Source organism: Oreochromis niloticus, linkage group LG19, assembly GCF_001858045.2.
Source record: "Oreochromis niloticus isolate F11D_XX linkage group LG19, O_niloticus_UMD_NMBU, whole genome shotgun sequence".
Lineage (NCBI taxonomy): Eukaryota > Metazoa > Chordata > Actinopteri > Cichliformes > Cichlidae > Oreochromis > Oreochromis niloticus.
The window spans coordinates 12,733,514-12,756,810 of NC_031983.2; the positions used below are offsets into that span (position 1 = coordinate 12,733,514).

The 23,297-nt window shown below is 43.5% G+C and overlaps 1 protein-coding gene across 6 annotated transcripts in view; it reads left to right on the top strand.

Moving 5' to 3' along the window:
* The window catches only part of kidins220a (kinase D-interacting substrate 220a), a 45,698-nt gene extending 22,666 nt beyond the window's left edge, over window positions 1–23,032 (top strand). For 2 of the 6 annotated variants that reach the window (XM_005477092.4, XM_005477093.4), the window contains exons 24-32: window positions 11,344–11,522; window positions 13,549–13,760; window positions 14,495–14,608; window positions 15,268–15,327; window positions 18,478–18,594; window positions 18,800–18,898; window positions 19,859–20,077; window positions 21,017–21,238; window positions 21,597–23,032. In XM_005477092.4, coding sequence (XP_005477149.1) covers window positions 11,344–11,522; window positions 13,549–13,760; window positions 14,495–14,608; window positions 15,268–15,327; window positions 18,478–18,594; window positions 18,800–18,898; window positions 19,859–20,077; window positions 21,017–21,238; window positions 21,597–22,487 — 2,113 coding nt within the window. In that variant the 3' untranslated portion in view covers window positions 22,488–23,032. Of the gene's footprint in view, window positions 1–11,343; window positions 11,523–13,548; window positions 13,761–14,494; window positions 14,609–15,267; window positions 15,328–17,244; window positions 17,278–18,477; window positions 18,595–18,799; window positions 18,899–19,858; window positions 20,078–21,016; window positions 21,239–21,596 lie in introns of all 6 variants that reach the window. The other 4 variants (XM_025901206.1, XM_005477096.4, XM_025901207.1 and 1 more) reach the window with 4 other exon arrangements.
* The last annotated feature ends 265 nt before the right edge of the window (window positions 23,033–23,297 follow it).

Genomic DNA, 23,297 nt, shown 5'->3' on the forward strand with positions numbered 1-23,297 from the left:
TACAAAAGTGCAGGTTTCATCCTTGCCCAAAGCCCTTTAAATGGGGCTAAGCACCATTAGTTGGTCTCAGTTCAGATTGCATGCCCCATACATTAAAAATAAATGAACTCTCACACTGTAAATTATTATGGAGTACACACAGGCCTTTCAGTGAAGGGGGTGAGCTGAACTCTTAAGAAATAATAAACAGAAATGCTTACCCACCTTCTCTCCTATCTCACACAAACAGACAGGATTTCGAAACAGTTAATGTTTTTCACTAACTTGCTTTGCATTGACAAGCATCAACGAAGGGCTGTGAAGTGTCGTTTTAGGACGTGGCGTGCAGAGAAAAGCTCACTTCTGATTCCCGTTGCAGGAACAGGCTAGTACAGCCGTCTTAATCTGATGGAGAATGCGTAATCGGTTAATAACCTCAGCGATTTCTATCGTTAATGCTAAGACTGAGGGCCGCCCAGGCTCATGCACGGTAGCTGAGGGAAAGAAGTGTGTGAGGAACAAAGACGGCACTGTCTGAAGAAGATACTGGTCCAAAGCAGTCAAGCTTTTACTCGAAGCATAGGTAAAATGTTTGTATCCCTACTTTCACAGGGGAAATTGCAAAAAACACTTGGACGAGTGAGGCAGCATTGTGGTTTGTCCAGAACACTGACAGAACCTGAGAAGAAAACAAAAAATGAAATGCTTTAGACCAACATCTGCAAATCTTCAATTTGTAGTTGTCAAATTAACAAACCCAAATCTTTCTTTTGAGTTTTTTCTTTCCATTAGTAAATTGGATCTGGAGCCTGCAGCATTATGACTATCATTTTCGGTTACATCATTACTTCCTCCTCGTTATTGTCTCTTCTCAGGAGTTGTTTCTTAGCTGCCATTAGAAACTTGATGATTATAGCTACCCTGGCCCTCTCCTGCTTTGCGGTTATTGCTGTATATTTATTTCCTTGAGCTTTTTCAGCATCATTATATTACATTTTACCATCTAATGGAAATTTTTCTGTAGAGTGAATTTAAATGTCTGAACAAGTAGTTTTAGGATGTTGAATACACATCTGTTATTATTGTTGTGAACGGTTGGTACTAGTCTCCATGGGGGTTTGTATTTGTGAATAACAAGCAAAAAAAATTAAAATAAGTGATCAGAATATATTTTCTAAACTTAACTACAGTTGTGTCCTTTTTTCTGGTCTTTGTCATTAGTTGAAGATTAAAAACAGTGGATAGGTGTTAAGGACATGGTGTTCAGCAATTAATTATGCAGAATTAGGCAATAAACAGCATTTAAAAAAAATATTAAATGTCTAAATGACAAAATAAAAAGCATACCAGCAAAGTTAGCAAATAATTTTCTTTATAATGTAGCAGTATGGCTGACAGAAAGTAGTTCTGTTAATTAGCAAAGAGAAAAACCCAAAGAACAACGAGAAAGGACGAGTAATGAAGACACATGGAATGTAAATAGTGAGTGGATGAGTCAGTTGGCAAAAATATGTGATAAGTTGCTATTTTTTAGTGGAAAAAATTAAATATTGCTTCCAGACATTCAAGTAGCTAGAACCAGAACCAAAGGAGTTCCTGCTTTCTTTGGTTTCTGAAACACTGGGTTTGGATGGGATTTAAATATGCTAACTGCAGGATCTTCAGGGACTTTCAAATGACTTGTACTTGTTTTTTTTAGTGATAATTTGTTTCACAGTGAAGTAATTTTGGATGTAGGGTTAACATACTTGGATCTAATCGTCTGTGAGGGCGGGTTCAGTCAGGTCCTAAGAGAGTTTATTCCTGGACGCCTAGATCCAGTTTTCAGCTCTAGAAAAAGAAAAAAAAGTGTCACTGGTCCACTGAGCAGGTTCCTGCACTGCTCTGACATCTGGTACCCTGTGTGTGCCAGGATGCCCCTGCTGCACTCAGGAGTGTGTTTCTGGCGTTGCACCTGAATCTTCTGTTCATTACACACCCACTCATATATACACACAAACTATTGCATGCCATGGACTTATAGACACTCAGGAGTTGTCATGCGTGCATGTTTCAACTGAAACTCATTTGCCACTACAAGTTTTTGCAATTTACATAGGCGCACACATGAAATCACATACAAATCTTATGCATGTGGTTGATAGAAAACTCACAAAAATTCTCTCTCTCACACACACACACACACACACACACACACACACACACACACACACACACACACACACACACAGCTAGCTCTCACACCAGTGCAAGAACATATGTCACCCCCAACTCCTCTGAGAATCGGTGTAATTAATCAGACCCTGAGATGCAGGCTGTGTTCAACAAACATGCATACTCACACACATTCACACAGCGCAGGAAGCAGAACACAGCAGAGAAATTGTTGTCAGGTGAATTTGTATTTTGAAGCACAGCGACACTATGTTTTGTAGTATTGTGCACAAAAAAAAATTTCCACTTTCTGTGCCCTCTATGCTTTTAATCACCAGGTCACGGCTTGTGAATAACGAACTGTTTCTCTCATCCTTTCATCTTCTTTTCACCTCCGATTTGTTGGCTTGACCCAGCGTTCATACGCTAAACAATCACCCTTTCAGTGATGTACAACCAGCCACTCGATGGACACTTAAAAACTTTTTTTTTTCCACTAATCACAGTCTGAATGAATATGCAGCCCACCAATTCACTCTTAATTAGGGAGACTCTTATCCCAAGTACTGAAACATTAAGATGACACTCTCTTCATTCGGGATTACTTTAATTGGCACAATTATTGTAATTTGGTTGCAATTATGTGCAGGGATAAAAGCGCCATTCCAAAGCTCACGCTGGTGATTCCCTTTATGCGGAGTCCTTTTAATAAGCTCTTAAAAATCTGGACTCAAAAAATGGCGAGACCCTGTTCTTTTGTTATAATGAGCACTTCTGAACTTTTCCTGCCCTCAAATGAAGAAAAAAAGTCTTTATTCTTCACCATACAGCCCATTCATATGGAGTTCTGTTGCATTTGCAACACTTTCTATAATCTAGCTGCACGACAAATGCCCAAAATGGTTTTCTTCCTTCTCTCTGTCCTCTGAGAGAGCCCATTGTCCCTGTACCCAGGAGGTATTTCAGTGAAATACAGAGTAAAACTGGTAATTCGATCGCTCACTGCGCTGCCATTTGCCAAGAGGCCTCCAAACGTGTGTGAATTTGTAAAGGCTAATGTGAAGTCACCTGTGTCTCAATAGAGTTCTGGCTCCATCGCTGATAGGACACCACCACTGAGTCTACACACTAGTGTGCTGACAGACCACCTGACTGAGGGAAAGATAAAGACAGACAAAGACAAAAACGAAACTAGGGTTGGTTTGAGATAAAGATGGAAAAAGAAGAACAGTTGGGGGTTGGGGGGAGATAAGAAAGGGCATAAAGAGAGAGCAAGAAGAAAGAGTTCTGTCTCTGGAGGTAAAATAAGGTAACAGAACCAAAGCTTGTGAATACTACAGAGGATCACACCAGATACCAGCAGGATTACTGCATGAGACGTTTGCCATTGGTGTGCTAGCGTCTCGGGTGTATTCAAAGCCTCAGGTGATGCTGCTGCTCCAAGTGAGATAGTCCAGGTGGTGGACACACACACAGAAATTCATGCACATGTCCCCTGGGTCCCACGTGGCTGTTTATATTAGTGAAACCGGTCCTCTGCTGATTCCACTTGAGTGCGTGTATGCGTGTGGGTCGATTTGGCCTGCTCTGTCGTTCTCCCATCCCTCAGGTGTTTGCTGGCGGTGACTAAGGCATGAATCAGCCTCAGCCAGCTCCAACACCACCCAACCCCTACTGAGCTACTTAAAATGTAAAAGGAAAAAAAAAGACAGCTCTGGCCAGTGTGTACAGGTGACACAGGAGGAGGTGTGTGTGTGTATGTATGTGAAAGAGGAGTTTTTGACTGCTCTCGTGTGTATTTGTGCAGGGAGGCTACCATGTGAGGACGGAAAGAACGTTGTGCAGCATTCTTTGCTAGAAAAGCCTTAAAGCCCTTTTCATTTGTGCCTGTAAGCCGAGGTTGAAGGATTAGTCTAATTGGTCAGAAACAAGCGAGCTGCTCTGTTCTCTTTTTGTACAAAGCACAAATAATCATTTTTAAATGCAGTAAAAGCCTCACCGCTACACCTCTGGCTGACCTCTGCTCCAGTCTTAGAGCCCATCCATCAGACCACAAGGTTGGGTTAACATTTAAATGTGACACTTAGATGGAAGAAAAAGAGCAGAGGTCTGAGAAGCTGACAGCCGCCTGATACTTTGGTATTTCTGCAGTGTTGAGCATTATCACTGATCTCTCTCGTGCTTTCTCGTGTCTTTGTGCTGGAACTGCTACAAGGTGGGGGCTGATTATAAATAGCAGCACAGGGTTACAAGAGGGTCGGCGCTGACCTTTAAGGGGACAGTGAGATTCACCACTCAGCCACTGCGGGAGCCACGGGCAATCTTGATACGCACACACACACATCCGGCTCTTAACTGACATTAACATCCTGGCCCTTCAAAGGTCAATGGAGGTTAGGGCTTGTTAGAATATGTGTGCAGAAACCACACTGAAATTGCAAAGAAGCCCAGAGAAACATATTGAGGATTTAGCCTGTGTTGAAAGGTTTCACAGGTGCTTTTTTCTACATTATCATTGACTTTCTGTGATCTTGTTGTCAGCCTCTGTAGTAGTTGCTCAAACAGTCTGCTTTTTTTTAAAGTCCTTAATAATCACGCGAGGCTTTACATCCTTGCCTCTAACTTGGATGCAAATTGAAGTGGAGAAGCTTTTCTTTTACCACAGTAATTTCCTTTTCTTTCTCTCACATTCTCATTGATTTTTCTTTTTCTCATTCCAATTTCTCCTCTTATTATTGACACATGTATCCCTTTAAGTGACATTGAACAGGATTACTCGTCCAGTCTGAGACTCCCAAGTTTGTTTGTCACATTAATTTTTCACTGTATGGATCTTAGATTCATTTTTATTCCAGCTGCATAATCTACAGATGCCCATTTGTCTTCACTTTAGCAGTCCACCCCACTTAACCGAGCATCATATGGCCTATCAACTGGCCATTACAGCTATCAAACAACCACATGTGCTGATATGAGCTTCATGGTGCAATTACTGTCACAATGAACAAACTGTGTAATGACCCAAGGATGCTCCAAACTCTCTTCTTGTGCGTAAATCACTAAGTTGAGGTTTACTGTTTTAATATTTGTCAAGAATGAGGCCCTAGTTGCTCTGAGTGGAGGGTTCAGTTAAGGTTTTTGGGGTCTGGAACAAGGAGGCTCCATTTCGGCGCTACACATGAGTTTAATCAACATTTCACGGAACCACTGAGCCCTGAGCCCGTTTCACTGAGAGGCCGCTTGCTCCGAAACTGCTTGGTTTTTATCAGCATGGTGTGTTTCCCATTAGCCTGCTTGTCTCTGTGGTTTGCTTTGGGATGCACAGGTCCAGCTTAGTACAAGAGAGTTTCAATTACTGGACTTAACTTTGCCACAAATGTATATGGAAAGCAGACGCTGCCTCAAGTTGTCAGTTGGCACTGCCAAGACAAGGAAGCAAGGAGAAGAGAAAGTTAGAGACGGAGAGGAAAGCAGAGACAGGGGTGTCCACAGTACTTGAAGCATTTGATTTAAATCAAGGAAATGCGTCTGGATTTTTAAGGAGACAAAGAACATGGCGTCATCTAAAGTGAAAACATATTTTTGCTCTCCCCCTCTGCCTTTGGGTGGTGGAGGTCTTGGCAGCTTCCATTGTAACAATAACCTCCCTCAGCCTTGATGCTGCGAATCCACGCGCCAACTCGCCTGTCCACTGTTTTCCCAGAGAGGGCCTCGCTGTTTTCATCCACACGCTGGGCAGACACTGCCAGCAGCTCTGACATGACTCTGACCAGGAGAGGAATGTGCCGGACCCGGGCCTGGTTAACTTCTTCACCCACACATTGTTGTACTGGTCGCACAGTGTCTGACATCGAAACTCTTGAGCTTCTCAAACACAATGCGCACAGGCGGTTGTCTGTTCTGCGGCATCTCTCTGTCTTTGGGCCCCTTTATGGAAATGTTTGGCAGAGAGACCACCTCTTTGTGGCGTGTGTGCGAATGTCACCCATAAGCACAGTGGGCAGCTATAAAGCAAAGTCAAGTGGCACATTCATACTTTCTGTGCCCTGCGAGAGTACTGAAGAGAGAGCGAGATGAATTCTGCTCCTTCCCATCAGCTGCAGTGTGTGGGAGGTTGAGAGGAGAAGAAAGGCTATGCCCCAGTCAGCTTTGGGACCTATTAGCATTTGGATAAGCTCAGAAAGCTCCCAGTAGCCACGCCACACAGCAAGTGGTTGGACCTGTGCGCCTGCATGACTGCAGCTATAAGCCTGATCCTGTCAATGGGCCTATTGTGCTACAAAAATGGCTGCTGAAATCCTTGATGGCCTTTATCTAAGTTTTTCTTCATCTGCTTGAAAGTAGTGTAGTGGCTTCTTGGACACTGCAAACAACACATCCAACTTCTCATTAAGCAACTGGTTTCTGATAAGAATGACTAATTAGTCCATAGTGATTTGCAGCTAACATCTCAAACGATGGGAATTCTAGATATTGGCATTTTAAGTGGTCGTATCTCATTTTAAAAGTGTTTTTGTCATTTAATGGGTACATGCATTTCAGCGTGTTACCCAGACTCCTGCAGTCAAGTTGTTAGCTCTCAGTCCATTAGTATTGAAATATCATTTATGGTAATTTATTATATTCAGTATATTCCTTATATTATTATATAAGGTATAATAATCATAGCCTCAATATAGGAACACGCACATGTCGGCAAATTCCTGGAGGGAGATTGCTGAGACTGTCAGAATGGATGTCAATGGATGTATAGAGAAAGGAAAAAAGTCTTAGCATTTCATTTGTTTCAGTCGTAGCTTGCATCAGATTTACAGTAGTGTGAAAAAGCGTTTCCTATTTTTTGGTATGTTTGTTATACTTGCATTTTCTAAATGAAGCCGAGCTAAACTGCCTTTTAAGGTCATGCCACAGCATCTCAATCGGATTCAAGCGAAGGCTACGCCAACGTCTCCATTTTCTGCAGAACCCAAGTGCACTTGAGCTTGAGGTCACAAACAGATGGCAGGGAATTCTCCTTCAGGATGTTTTGGTAGAAAGCAGAATTCATGATTTCATTTACCACAGCAAGTCTTCCAAACACTTTTTCACACCACTGTAATTGGCTGGGTTGTGTCCCAGTGCATATAATACACCGGGACACAACCACAGGATGATTAACACATAATACAGCATGCAGAAGCATGAATGCTGGCAATGCTGTCGGCTGCTTAAGTAGGTTACGTTGTAGGCTTTACCGCAGAAGTCTAAATCAGCTGCTCGTCATGTCCTTTTTCAGAAAGCCAATATGGCAATGGGTCACAGTAGCTATATCCATCTTTTATGTACAGTTTATGCTTATTTGGTGTTTTTTTTTTTTCCTTTTCCACTATTTGTTGATTGTTTTGTTTTGTTTTTGTCTGGCATGTTTTGGTCCTCCTTGAAACAGGATTTCCACTCAGTGTCGGTCCTTCCTCTCTTGTCTGAATAGGCAGTTGGGAACTTAAGGAATCGTCTTCTTATTCTCTCACAGTTTGTCTGGGCATGATGGATGTACTTGCTCTTAGCAAATACAGTTGTATTTAGAAGACACATCTGTCTGTGCTCCTGTATGCTTGCACATTGTGCACTACCAAGAGCAAACACACAACTCAGTGAATTATGCACAATTGTAGCCAGTTTCTTGGTTGCCAATGTTGTCCAGTAATATAAATTAAGGGTTTTTTATTTGTTTGTGAAACTTGTCTCAGTTTTAACAAAAGCAAATGTGTCTGAAAATATGACAAAATGAATGAGTTATTGAGTTATTTTCAGTTATAATTCTTAGTAACTTATCATCTAACATATGACTCTTCGGGCTATAATAAATCTATGAATATAAACAGTCTGTAGTAGACCAAAATTTCTGTCTGTGTGTACATCTACAGCATAATAAGTCTCAGTTATACTTTCATAATCGGAGCCCTTTCTAATTTTTTTTCCTGTTTACACATTACAGAGTTATTTTAGATGGTCCTATAAAAAGATATAAGATTCCTTAGAAAGTCTTTGGAGGATGTTCTTTGTATAGCGAAAGGAAGTGCTCTGTGTGCGTGCATGTTTGTGTGTGTGTGACTCACTGGCTCCTGTTGGTCTGTGTCTTCAGACCCACAAATAAACAGCACTAAGCCAGCTGGAAATGGGGAAAAGCACAAGATTCTCTCAGTCTGTGTATGGGTTAATACAGTTCATGAGAAAAGGAACCAAACACCCCCACACACATACAGTACACACACACACACACTCGCGCATGCGCTTAAACACACACTCCACCCTTCATCTGTGCCTTTGAATTTTCCCATCCTGACTGCCCAGGTGTCTGCGGTGGATATTACATAATTGTTCTCGTCAATGTTATTTGAATCAGCACTCAGGCTGACACCATCACTGGTGGTGCTTACGTGCATGTACACTCAGGTAACAGCTGTGCCTTCAGAATCACACTCATCCGCTAGGTCACAGCAGAGGGTTCGTCTGTGTGCCAACATTGAGCTTCCTCAACCTTTTGGGTCTTGTTAAAGGTTCTAATGGAAGAAACACTGAGAGGGCTTTGTTCACTGGAGCCAGCTGTGCTGCTCTGTCCTCTCTACTCACAGCCTTTTCTGTCTCCTCACTGTCTTTTCTAAGTAGCAGTTGGGTGGGTACAAAGGGTTGCTGTGAGCCACCTGGGCTGTTCTAAGAGAAGATCCTGAGTGGGAAGATAAATACAGAAACATTCACTTGATTCAACTGAAATAATGTATATGGTATCAACATGCAGGATTTGCATGTCATACATTTATTTTTCATTTATTATGAGTACCAAACACTCCAGAATGTCTCTCTAAGATACCCAAATGTCAGTATTTCTTGTCAGACTTGAACATGAACCTGCAACAAGGTCACAGGTTTTAGCGCTGCAACAGCAGACCTGTCTATCACCAGCCATCTGTCCTGTCGAAATGTCCTTGAACAGAGGACTGGAGCCCTACCTGTTCACTCACTGTAAGCAGTCTGGAGTGTCAACTAACAGCCAGAAATGGAAATTATGTAACTTGTAACTGAGTGTTCTGCACCTTTAAAGGACTTGTTTGTGACCACCCATCACTGAGGTATGAGAACTTCACTGGAATGGGCTGATGGAGGACATTTCAGGCCACCGTGTTAACCAGATTAAGTTAGTTTATATTTTGCATTATTAGCTAACAGTCTGCTGTGTTGAGCTCTGGCCAGATGCTGACCTCATCCTGACTTAGCTAGCATGCTGCAGCAGCAGCAGCCGTACTAATCATCCAATCAAGTCACAGAAAGACGAGTCTGTGTTCACTGTTGAAAACAGCTCAGTCTTTGAGAAAAACCCCGACTTTTCCAGCTTGTATTCCCTGCACAGCTCACCACTAGACAGACTGGATGATGTATTAGAGGAGGGTGAGTTGAGGTTGATCTGTAAGGAGGGAAGGTTAAGGGGGATGTAGGGAGAGAAAAGCATCTACTGAGAAAATGATGAAGGGTTTGGATGACAAATGGAAGCCGAGATGAGAAAAATGTCTACTCCCCACCGAAGTCTCCTCATTCATCTGATAAGAGCTGCATACTCTCATGATGAATGGACGGTGTCATAAGTCACTCCAAGTTTCATATTTTCATGTCTGAATGATAGGATCGGTCGAGATGTACTGATTGCTGTGGCTTGTTGTTGTTTGTATCCTGTGTATCCTTGGCCTCATTTTAGCCTTTCTGTGATTTTGTGATAGCACTTTTAACATTATTCAGCTTAAATAAAAGTCCTCACTTCATAACCTTTAAGCATTTGTAATCCATATGCAGCATTTCCGGGTGTAAAATTTGGTTTATACAGTTTTAATTTTAGTGTTTTAGAATGGAATATTCCATAAGCTGAACACAGTGCCGATAAATTGTTCTCATCTAAAGTTCTTCATGTAGTACAGCTTTTTTCCCCCTGCTGTATAGACCAGGAAAACTATAATCACGCAGAAACAGAACAACCTCCAAACGTGGTGTTTACTTAGGGCCTGTGATAACAAACATCACGTTAACCGTAGCAGCACATCATGACGCGCTTCCGTCTGCTGCTTGCTAAATTACCCTGATTGTCATCTTCTCAGGTTTCCTCCTCTGCTCAGAAAAGATAACATCCCTCACTCTATCTATACTCGAACATCCCCGCTTTCACTATCTCGCCTTTTTCTAAATCCAGTTATCTCTCTGCTCTCATGATGATGATGACCGTTGTCATATCTTTTCAATCTTAACAGAACTGCTTGTTGTTTCCTCTTTTCTTTTTTTGTCAGAATTTAATGATTTCTATTTTTTGCTATGAATCCACAAGTCAGAATTTAGCATACAGTTACATATTTATGCCATATTTGTCAGTAAGACAGAATAGTTTGTCATCATCCTTGTTCTCTTTGGTTCTTAACTCGTAAAGAGGAGGAAAAGGTGTCAAATTGTAACATTGTTTCCAATTGGTGCTGGTGTTACATATAAAGGTGCTCTTCTGGTAAAATGTTTAAAAGCTTTTATTCAGATGAGTGTGATGAAATTCTAAAACCATGCTTTTAAATGTTAAAATAGAGCTGTTTTCAAACCCACAAGCATTCTTCTTAAGCATTTAGCCCACAACACATAACATCCCCTCTTTTCATCAGGATTGCAAACACCTGAACGTAAAGCCAAGAAACTCTTAGTAATGCCAAGTATGATCACTAGATTGCTCTAGAAAATGTAGAGAAGGAATTTAAAAAGTGTATAAAATTTACCACACCTGCACCTGGCCACATTACAACTACTACATAGAGCTGCCTCCATTTGAAATATATAAAAAGTGTGTCTGCGCACTGGTAATTACCACTCTCATTGTCATTTTTGATCATTACTAGGACTTCAGATATGAGGTTTTTTAAATTTCTGTTGTTTGTATTGTTAAAGTATTTGACCAAAGGGTAATTTACCTTTCTGATTTCTAATTTAGTTTTCACGTGCAATACAAGATGTAGTAAAATGGTGTTAACTAATGTCATACATGCATTCTGATAAGTCATACCAGCAGTGGTTGCAAACATCACATTTCTAAACATCCTCAAATAGTCAGTGGTGCCATGTGTTTTTGTCCTTGGCATTTTCATCTTAATAAGTATCAATTAAGGTGAATATTCACTACAATAACTCCTTCAAAAATTCTTCATTCCTCTAAAGAATCTCCAAGAACATCCCGACCACAAAGGACGTGGAGCCTCTGCTGGAGATCGATGGAGACATCCGCAGCTTTGAAGTGTTCCTCTCCTCCAGGACGCCTGTTCTTACTGCCAGAGATGTGGAGATGTTTCTGCCCTGCACTGTCAACTTGGACCCCAAATTGCGGGAGATCATAGCAGGTCTGTACACACACGGTATATTTTACAGATGGTAGAAAAAAAAACCCCCTGCCATAAATAGCATAGTGTTAGTAGATATTTGAGTTGCAATATCCTGTCAGAACAACTTCAGTGCTCTTTGGCAGTCTCCTGTGCTCTCCTGCAGGGATTAACATTCTTTCAAAAGATATTCCCTCATTTGGTATTTTGATGCTAATGCTGGAGAGTGCAGTCTACCACATCAAAATCTGTTTTATTTTGTTGCAATCTGGGGAAAGGAAAGGGAGCATGAAGGGCATGAACTCTGTTGTTGCCTCTGAAGCTTTAAGCCGCATCTCATGGACATCTTCAGCAAACGGACAAGCTCAGTTGGCACGTGTATGATTTAGCTGTTATGAAGGGACAAAAAACCCCAAACTGAATGGTATACAATAGCATGGAGACACTGAAAACTGTCCTCTATGCAATGTGTCCGATGCAGTGCCAGCTCATTTGGCAGTGGCATTACTCATAGCATTGTAGCAGGGTTTGCTCTAAAATCGCCCACTGCAGGGGCTCTCAGTAACCCACAGCGTGCGTCTCGTTTCCAAACAATCAAATGTCGACCAGCGCTGTACGATCAGGACAATGCCTTCGCTCCCTGTTTCCAATCTGGCCGTAGTGCAGCACCAAATTTCACACTTTGTAGTTACACTGACGTAATAGTGCATCACTGTTAATCTGTAAGCCAGAGCGGAGTTGTACTTTCGCTACCGTGCGTCAGCGTCCATTCGGCCCGTACAGGAGTGTGGATGACGCCTGGTGTGAAGCTGCTGCATCATAGCGTTATGAGACCACAGAAAACACACACTCGCACACACAGAAAGTCTGTTCCACTGAGACAACTTTGAGTCATGGAGGGCGCAGCTGACAAAGTACTACAACCAGACGCCCCGGTCTGCAAGTACAGTACTCTGTTCCTAAAAAGGTGCGTGTAGTGTATGCATCCATGCATATGTGTTTGTGTTTGTACGTGCTCGAAACTGTGGGCGTTTGCGCCTCCACTCTTATCCACAGCGAAACGGAAGGTGACCAACGCTCCTACCCAGTCATCGAACTCCCTGCACTCCCCTCCCTGACCAGTTGGTACTTGGTGCCCAGTGTCCTGTGGCCAGCCAGTGGGCAGTGCTGTCAGTGATACCCGCCCATGAGCCTGACTCACATCATAAGGCCCCCATTGTGTTCACAGGCTGGATTGGGTCTCACTCAGCGTGTCATTCAGCAGCCACTTGTATAACCAGGAGACATTCTGGTGCCTGCTTCTGTTTCTGGTTCTTACTTTCTTGCCAGCCGCACAGAGCTACTCTGTTCTGTCTTCGGGCTTATTTAACTTTAATTTGGGAGCTTTAACCAAAGCTCCCTACTTACCTCCTCCTCGACTTCTCTCAAAGTCAGAATGGTTCGTGTGAAAGCGGTTGTAGCAAAGCACTTACGGGATGATGTCTATGAGTTCACATGGTCCGCTTTGTTTGTTTACATGGGCGAATTTATTTGTCGGGGACAGCAAAGAGCTGCATGTGCCAGAAAACGTCACGTGGCTGGCATATAATTTGGAAAACAGAGAATATCAACACGCCTGCTGTTTGTGAGCAAACAGAGTAATAGGAATCAGTGTGAGAGTGGAATTCACAGTTGAAGGTCTCTGTAATCGTAACATCTGCGCTAATTTTCTTTCCAGTCTGTAGTTGTTTGACTCTCTTCTTACTGGGATAAGGAGAACATGTTCATGAACAATGTTCTTGTTGTATTCCCTGCAGTGCTTTGAGAGTCAAAGAATTTTGCCGGCATGTACGTCAGCTGTTTGATATGTAGTTTTTTTTCTTCTGAATTCACAACTGTCCAAACTCTCCAGAGATTATGAAATAAAGCTAAATTATTGATGTGTGGGTGGATCTGAAGGGTCTTTATAGTCATCGCCAAGACATGATAATCAGCGTCACAGATAAACACTTCCTCTCTCTCTCACTCTCTCCATTGTACGTTCTTCCCTGCCTCTGCCCTCTCTTAGATGTGCGTGCGGCCAGGGAGCAGATGCACATCGGAGGAGTGACCTATCCCACACTGCCCCTCCAAGAGGCAGCGGCCCGTCCGCAGTCAGTTTACACCCAACACTCTGCCGCCTGCTCCCCAGCAGGCTCCTACACCGGATCCCTGCCTCCTCAGCCACACAGTGCCTACTTCAGTGGAATGACTGGCCCTCAGCACCCTTTCTACAACCGGGTGAGGAAACATGACTTACATCCTCTGCCTACTACTCACTCTTAAAGGTGTCCATATGGCCAAGTGACGATGCTAACAACCCAAAAATGGCACACAATAGGCGCTTTCAGGCCAAACGGGTCTAAGGACTACCCACTGGGGAGGTCCCATGTGAGAACATACCACTGGGGAATTAGGAAAAATGTAGGCGGAAAGGAAATACAGCAAGGACACAGTTGAAAGCAATGTGATGCTCTTTTAGGTAGTGTTACAAATAGCTGTTTTCTTTAAACAGAAGCTTCTTTCAGCTGCTTGCTGCTGATGGTAGCCTCCAAATCTGATTGGTGACCATTGATAGTCTCCAATAAATCATACTGATTCAGATCTACTTTGGTTGTTGTGATTGTCATTTTCACTGAGTGTGGACTCACACAGCCAATATCCTTCAACCTCTACTCATATTTACTCATTGTTTTTTTTGAGAACTGTGATTGGCTCCTTTGGTCAGAAAGCGCCTATTGAAATAAAGATGGATTTCAAAGAGTTACTGGATTTAGCTGCCCAGTCCTTTACACCTTATCAGTTGACCTACATTGCAGATTTGGACAGTGCTGCATGACCATGATATTTCCCCCTCTCAGCATCCTTTCCTGTTATATGTACACATGCTCATGCTCCTTTATATGATTTTATGATTTTTATTTTATTTTGTCTTCCTGCCTGCCTCTCCACAATCCTTCCTTCTCCCCTCGTAGCCTTATTTCCCCCATCACGTGTATCACCTGCCACGGCATTTCTCCCACCATGTCCCCTCATCCTCGCGTCCTTCCATTAAACCACCCGGTCAACCCCAGGACACCAATGGACTTGTAAGTAAAGAAGTTGGGCTAAATGCATTTCACACATGCTGTCATCTCACTGTAGCACATACACCGTGAAGAAGTGTTAATAGTGTGTTGGATGTTGTTTGACTGGATCGATTGAAAGTTTAAACACTTTTTAATCTTCTGGTTCACTTTGTTATTAAGTTTATGTCATCTGAGCAGTGCTTCCTGGCAGCTAGAAAAGTCTTATTCGATTAGACATGCACAGAATTAAGTTAATAGATTAAAGCAATTAAACTTGTAAAGTTTCAGGCTCAGGACAGCGTGGAGTTTTAGCACTCAGTGTTTAATGTGCTGTGAAGTCCACTGTGCATGAATGAACCGCAAAGTATGACCTTCTTTCCTTTTTTAATACTTCCTTTTCTCTCGCACACCTCATTTGTCCTGTTAGTGATTCTATATGCTTTAGTTTTAAATTTCTTCATTTCCTCTCAATGATTTTATAACTCCCTGTTTTCACTATCACTGTTCTCAGCCACAGTCCAGGTCCTGACCTTAGCGGGGGTATTTCTGTGTTTGTAAAGCCTCACCCTTGCAAATTAAGAAGTTTAAGGTCCTCCCAGTAGGCTGCATGCTTATAACCCCAACCCTCGTTAACACGTCTCCCTGTACAATCCTTGTCTCCATTCTGCACTCCATATCAGGACGTTATTGCAGAGGATGCCAGCGAAGCCTTCCACACGAGCCCCATTGACCCCACAATGGTAACCTGACTGACATTAGCGGACGTATAATACGCACATACAAACACAACACTAATGCAAAAAAACAACAAAAAAATTAGTCTTTCATTATCTGCCTGCAGGCCTGATGCTTAAATCTCACATGCTGCACGAATAAAATGCATGCCTCGTTGTGCGGCAGGCTACTTATTTTGTTGCAGTGGTTTACAAACGCCAGGAGAACTAAAATAAGCTGTCACGCCTGCTGCGTGCTGCAGACTGCTTAAATACTCATAGTAAGCTGCATCCGGTGTGATTATTACCCCCCACTAAGGAGTGTGCAAGCAATAACACATGTAATTATAACACGCTGAATGAAGTTAATTCTGATTCTGGCACGCTGTAGTCTCTACTTCTCTTATAAATGGATATTTCACACTGTGAAGTCTTGGTGAAAAGTGTGTGGGATCAAAAATGGTCTGTCTTAAAACGAAAGCCAAAAACACACACTGCCCATTGCTCATTTTGTGCCCATCATAAGTGATGGGCAGTGTGCATTACTGAAAAACAAAAAGCAACAGCGGGTTGGATTTTTTTTTTCTTCTTCTTCTTGTAAATGGATGTAGAGGTCCTGTGAACTTACATGAAGGATGCTTGGAGTTGCACTGAAAAGAAGTGAGCCTCTGCATCCAGATATTCACACATTTGAAGAGAAATCAGCCAGTATTAGAACAATTTGATGATAACGCTACTCGGGAGATTTCTGCTTCACAAAGCCACTTATCAGGCTGCTGCCAGCAAGCATTTAGAGGAGCTGTATGAAAGATTTAAATATAGATTACTGAGTAATGTTCATTCCATCTATCGCTTATCTGTCTGTATTTTGTGTCTTTAATTTAAAAAAAATCCTTTATACCTTCATCAGTCTCTTATATTTTAATACCAGTTTTTGTTCCTCGTATCTCCCTTGTGCTCTTTCCCCCTTAGTATAAATTTTCACATTTTCCTTCCCTTTTTTGGTTCATACTTAATCTCTTTGTGTCGTGCTCATGTGTCCCTGCATTTCTACAAATCTGCAAATGTGTATGTGTACATTTGCGTGTAATTCCTAGTGTGGGGATATATAAGCAGCCCTATCCCAGTGTAATTGCCTAGCTGATGTAAGTGCGAGTATGGATTCCTCTGGCTGCTGGGATTATCATCAGAGCAACTGTTGGGGCTGGCAACACACGCACAGACAGACACACACATATATACTGACAATGAGCCCAGCGCTGGTAGAGCTTATCTCCTTACCAAGACGCTTCCTCCCTCACAGAGCTCTGTTTCCTCTTCCCCATCCTTCTGCCCAGCCCTGAGCTCAGCCCAGCTGTAATTACAGTCTTATCACACACACACTGGGAGGGTTCACACAAACACACACACACATGGACACACCCGCAGACATTCATGCTTTCACTCACGCTCTTAGAAGACACGCTCGGTGTCTGAATCAAGGAGCCTTATTCAAGGCCTTCAGTGAATCGAAACTTCTGCTTTTTCTTTGCAGAGTGAGAAACGTCTCATTCTCTTGATGGATCTTTCTTTCTGTCTCTATGTCCTCCGCAGTCCGCTCTGTCTGCAAAGATTATGGCTGTAAAAGCCAGCTGACTCCAGCGAAAACAAAATCTCTTTCTCTGACAATTCTGCTTCCTAAAGCTTCCTCTTTTCCAGGCCGACAACACTGGCTGGCTAGCTGTCTCCCCTCCTACTGTTTGACAGATAAATGTCTGCACTGTTGTCGTGGTGATGAGTTTAACATGTGTCCTACAGTCTCTCTGCTTGTCTGTCTAAATTTCTGCCTCCCCGCCTTCTTTTTTCACAGGTACACTCCTGGTTTCACACTGTTATAAATGTCTGTGTGTATTTTTGTCTGACATCTTGTCCGTCTGCTTCTTCTTTTTTTGTCTCCTAATCAAGCATTTAAAGTCGCTGCCTTACAAATTCAAGCAGGTACACCTTTGGTTTCGTAGCTACTTCCATCTCCATCATCCACCTATCTCTACTTCATCCCTAACACTTGCACCGGCGTACGTTGCATGCTGTAGAAACACGGACTCGTTGCTTTAAAGTCAGTGCAAAACACAACTTAACTAGTATAGTTATTAGAGTCACTAACATAGTTTCATTCTAGAGTGTGGATATGAACAGTAGTTAAACTCCCTTAGTGCCAGGCTTCATCCTAGCCATTACTGAAAGTTGGCACCTATTATTGTGTACTGTGTTGTAAGAGCTGCTTAGGTTTTTTGTCTAACAACCACTCACAGTCCGGCTAAGCTCTGCTCTTCTGTCCCTCGAAACCAGAAACAAAGCCGGGGGGCTTAGACTGAAGCCTTGTCTTAATAGTGCTAATAGCCGAGTGGAGCGGGAGGAGGGAAGGATGGAGGGGTGGAGGGGTGAGAGAAAGACAGTGATGGAAAAGAGAGTGATAGGAGGTCAGTGCAGGAGGCTGAGCAGGGAGGAATGTGAAAGGAAGGAAGGAAGGAAGGGAGGGAGAGAAGAGGGAGAAGGAAGGAAGAAAGGAGAACTTTGCTTGTCTCAAAGACGAGCAGAGCCAGAGGGAGAGGGGTGAGTGAGAAAAGGGACGGGAGGAGGGGGGGGTTGGTTGGTTGAAGGAGGGTGGATGAGGTTTGTTTGGTCTCCGTGCCAGCGGGTGGCATTTTGGCTGTCTGTGAGGCCTTCACAGACAGCCAGTTGCATCAACAGGCAACTGGTGTTAGTCACATCGAGCTACGTAGCTGCTCATCAGCGGAGGCCGCTTCGGTGTTGGTCGGCTCACAGACTCACAGACTCCATCCCTTAAGTGTTGAGCACACACATTATGCGCTTATATATACACAGGGAAAAAGAATAAGGGCAGGTAACAGCGTATTTGGATAGGTTGGCATTTATGTTTACTTTTACACTTACACTGTGTGACTGATAGAAAGAATTACAGTGTGAGATCGTGGTTTTGCACCTCTGTGTGCCTCGCAGCTAACAGCCCTGCACGTCTGTTTCTCAGGAATTGTTGCTCAGTTTGCCCTAATCAGTGTGTTAGGAGTGATGAGTTGCTCTAACAGAATGTGTGTGTGTGTTTGCTCTGGTGACTTTAACTCCATGAAAGCTGTCTTAATATGTTCCAATTATATGTTTATGTGTGTTATTATGTAGGGCTGTCCCGCAGTCTTGCTCAGCTCTTTGAACACAGACGCAGTGTGCGAGCGTCTCAGGCAGCTAGAAGGAATCGACCCCTCCATGCTGCCTCAGTACACCTCCACCATTAAGAAGGTACGCGTTTAAACTAAAAGAAGTTTATGTGAACACCTCATTTTTTCTTGTTGTCATCTTTGTGTGGCATTCTTTCAATGGTCACATTTATTGAAACATATAAATGCAGTGTTTTCCTTCATGAAGTTCTTGCTATTCTGTGGGCTTTTCTAGGCAATTGCATTGAATCTGTGAGCAAACCAGTCCTTTTCTTTATCCGTTGCAGGCCAATATAAATGGTCGGGTGCTCACGCATTGCAACCTAGATGAGCTGAAGAAAGAGATGGAGATGAACTTTGGTGACTGGCAGCTCTTCAGAGGAATGGTGAGACTAGATTGCTTCATTTAGGTGCCTTTACTGCAATAATATTGTGTAACTCGACATCTTGCTAAATATTGTGTGCATGTTCTCCCCCATTCTTGTGCGGGTTTTCTCTAGAAGCTCTGGTTTCTCATGCTCCAGAAAAGATCCTAGGTCAATCTTGCCTTTCTGGGTCTGTGATACTGTAGAAAAAATAATCTCTAAATCTCACGATTTTCCTTTCCTGGATAAATAAATGTTTTTAAAAAGAAAAGTCAAACTCTTGTTAACAGAAGTGGTCATATGTAGGCTGTCAGGGAAAGCATTAGTCCGCCACAAACAATATCAACTGCCCCTCTGTGACTCTGACGTATACCCAACCATGCCAGGGCCCCGCTGGTGATATTTGTTTCAGTTGTGGTTTGTGCCAGAATCCAGACAATATCTCATAATAAGACATCTCGTGTTGTGCTGAGATATTGGGATGGAGATTTTATAATCCGTATTACGAGAAAGGCGCTAGTCAGCCAGCCAGAGGTCTAGTCGGCTGAGCCGCGGCTCAAATCACTAACACATGTAGCCGGCTCCACTTCGTCAAATGTCAGTCTGTGCTCTTAATGCCAAGGCAAGAGCCCCAGATTGGTCGTGTTTTACCGGAGATCCTATGCAGGGCTTGGGTAGAAGCAGCTGGAGAGTGCAGTGGCCTTGCAGCTCCATGTAAAAACCAGTGTTGTGTTGCCAGGATGCAGCCAGCACAGCCATCTGGTTCAAGATGGCTGACTGATATCTGGATGAAGGGAGGGTATTGTCAGGGAGGAGGGGACAGCTGAGTAGATCTACTTGAGGAACAGCTCCCAATTCTGTTCTCACAAGCTTTTGTTGTTGTTGTCGCTGCCGTCTGATGTACTTGTTACATTTAAACACCCCAAAAACCAACATGCTAAGTGACTTGTTGATCACATATATTGTCCTGTATTGTTTAAGGTCATAGAACAGCGCCATGCTGAAAGCCAGGCAGCACTTCAGGATGAGTCCCGAGCTGCTAGCGAGCAGGGCAGCAGCGTGCACCTCAGGGAGCCCAGCAGACGCTCAGGGGGAGCCCAGCGCGAAACAGCCGCCTTCAGCCTCAACCTCAGCTTTGAGGAACTCAGCGGCGTGGGTCTGGAGGAGCCTGTGAGACGCAGCAACAACTCACACTGGCCGGTTAGTCTTCCTGTCACAAGCTTGTTATAGAAATATCACAACTGCGGTGTTATCAGCCAGTGTGTGCGTGGGCACATTATTTTAACACGTGCAGATGTGCAACCGTATTGAAGTTGCTACTTTTAAGCGTAACTGTTAGCGTTTTACACTTGGAAATAGTCGGACTTCAAACTGTTGAATGGCCACTTCACCAAGCCAGAGTGTTGATGGCCTCAGCAGTTTCACATAAATGTGGTTTAACCAAAAAAAAAGAAGAGCAGAGCGGAGGAAGCTGACGATGGTCTTGAAATTTGCAGAATTAAAAATACTTAGACACTGCTGCAAACCAAAAGGTGTCAAAGGGGCCCCTATTTGGTATTTTCACCTTTCTGTATTTCCAGTGTGCAAAATGTCTGAGACACATGCAAACGGTCACACGTAGAGTGAACACACATAGACTCTGCTGCTGTTTCAGATGACCTCATATCAAAAATCCAGTTGCCACTCCACACGCGGTCTTTGCTGGAAACATTATTCAGTTCTCAGATTTAGAATATTTCAAATGTAATCATTAGTTTCAGTTTCAAGTTTCAAAGTTTTCTAGTCATATGCACATTAGAAAAACCCGTTTCCCTGTACAGTGAAACTCTTTCTTTGCTGTACACGACAGATGCCAAACAGTATGTAAGAAATACAGTAGAAATATAAGATGTGCAAAAAATAAACTCTACAAATAAAATCAATCTGAGCTACAAAAGCTCATGTACATATTTATGCAGTTTAGAATGCTGCTGTATGTGTCTGATTGCACTGAGTTTCACACAGAATAAATGCTGTTGCGCTCTTGTTTTATGCACTCTTAAGTCAATAGCCCAGAACCATAAGGGAATCTGTGCTCAACACATGACAGACTCGGATAAATGTTGCACCCCAACCCAACTTTTTTCCTCATTTTTTCAGGTGGCGAATCACCGCACTTCAAGCATGTCTAGCCTGAATTCCCAGGAATCCTCTAATGACATCTGCAAGCTGACAGACAAGCAGCAGGCTGAGTATCATGATGCCTACAGGGAGTACATCGCTCAGATGGCCCAGCTGGAGATGTCCGGCAGTGGGGGAGAGAGGCCTGTTCAGCCCCACCCTGGACAATTCCTTCAGGCTGCCAGCTCAGAGGACAAAGGGGTGGGTGGACAGTCACAAGTACACTCTCGTGTTTTTGTCACCGCATCGCTGATGGCAGAAATAGCTCGTTCAAATAAGTTCCTACTGTCATGACTGGAGGAAAGTACCGTGTAGTTAACTTGTGATTTTGAAATGTTGTATTTCGCTGTACTGAGAAATGGCAGGACATGAAGTCTGAGCTGAGAAAATGGAGACCACTGCTTCTTGCATTTCATCATTATTGGCTTATATTCTTTGTTTGTCTTGGCACTAGAGGCAGAGATAGGAATCCTTTTGTCAGTGGTCTCTCAGAGGTCAGCAGCAGAGGATTCAGTATATTTTTATGTTCTCCTCATTGAAACTTCTTCCCTCTTCTCAGGCCAAGGAAGGATCTGATCAAGACAGCCGCAAGTCTTTCACCAAGAGAAGCTCCAAGACTTCTGATGCCACAGACTTTGCCTCAGGGACCGATGCGTTAGACCCCATCAGCGAGGAGGATGAAAAGCTGGATCACAGCTCGTCCTCCAGGACTCCAGGCTCCAAGAAGAAAGGAGCTGGGTCATATTACCACAAGCTGCCCAATGATGAAGACTCGGGCCCAGAAGACTCTGACAACACCACACCTCTCCTCCATAAAGAGGCAAAATTTGGTGCTCTGTCTTCCCACAGCTCCAAGCCAACTGGGCTGCTTGCCAAGCCTGGCTTCCTCACCGAAATCTTCATCGATAAGAAGGACTCGTCCGATTCGGGGATGCGCTCCAGTGAAAGCTCCTCAGACCCTTCCCTGGAAGAGACTGAAGGAGACACTGGCAGACAGAGAGAAGCACTGAAGCCCAGTCTGATTGAACTGGAGCTGGAGGGCTTGGTGAAGAAGAGAGGCCCCCTACCCAGCAGCCTGAGCGGCCTGCAGGATGCCACGGTGGCCCGCATGTCCATCTGCTCCGAAGCTCCATCTGAGGCCAGCCTTATGGCCAGCAGCCCAGATGAGGGGTGGCCATCCAGCGGGGTCAGCAACCTCAACCACAGCGCCAGCAACACCACCCTTAATAACAACACAAGCAGCCCCAGCGACACCAACACTAACACCAACAACAGCCGTCAGCAGCAGGCTACCATCACAGGCACAGAGTCCGCCTGCTCCAACATCATCTCCCCAGATGTCATCATCATCCCCGGCAGCAGCACTGCCAACACCACGGCAGCCACCATCCACCACAACCAGAACCTGCGCACCATCAGCCTTGGTGACGAGAGGGAGAGCGTCCTCTAAGAAGCCACGTGTTTGTTACGCTAAGAAGGGTCACGCGGAGTGTGGTTCTTGATGTTTGTATCGTGTTGCGATGAACTAGCGTAGATGAATGTTGTGTTGTTAAGGACAAAGTCAAGGAAGAGTTTTAAGGTTTAAAAAAGCAGCCACCTTGATTTTTGAAGAGGGTAAATCTGACAGTTGATGGTTAAATACCAAAAAATGTTTGTAAGGTCAAATATAGATTGTTTGTCCCGTGTGTTTATGCCGTTAGTTTGGAATTGCTGTGTGTAGCGACGGTAATGTTACAACGAAAAATACAACAAAATAAAAAGTGTTGCTTATAGAACGGTAGCCATGACTGTGAAGAGAAAAAAGTCTAGTGTTTCTGAGGCATTCGGCCTTCAAAGCATGTTGCGAGGTTGCTAGAATATTTCAGGTAGAACAAAGTGTAGACAGTGGTGCTGTTTTCTGTGTGATAGAAATGCATGAACTAGACTCCAAAGCGTCATATGTAAGTGTGTTTTGTGAATCAATAAACATCCTCAGTATGTGGACTCTTGAAATCAGTCTGACGGGTTTTCGTTTGTTTTTCAAGTTAAATCAGCTGCTTGTGCAGTAGATTATTGGAATTCGCTGGTAAATAAGCCAGAATACGCACATTAAGTCACATTTTTAATAGCTTTCATATTTGACCTAATGATGTGGTAAGGAAAGGCAAGGAGAGGTCTCCAGTGGTAGGATTCGTATTGACCGATAGATGGCGCACTCTTCATACAAACGTGTTGCTGCCTGGTTGTACGGACACTGCCTGTCAGGTTTGAGGACTAACTT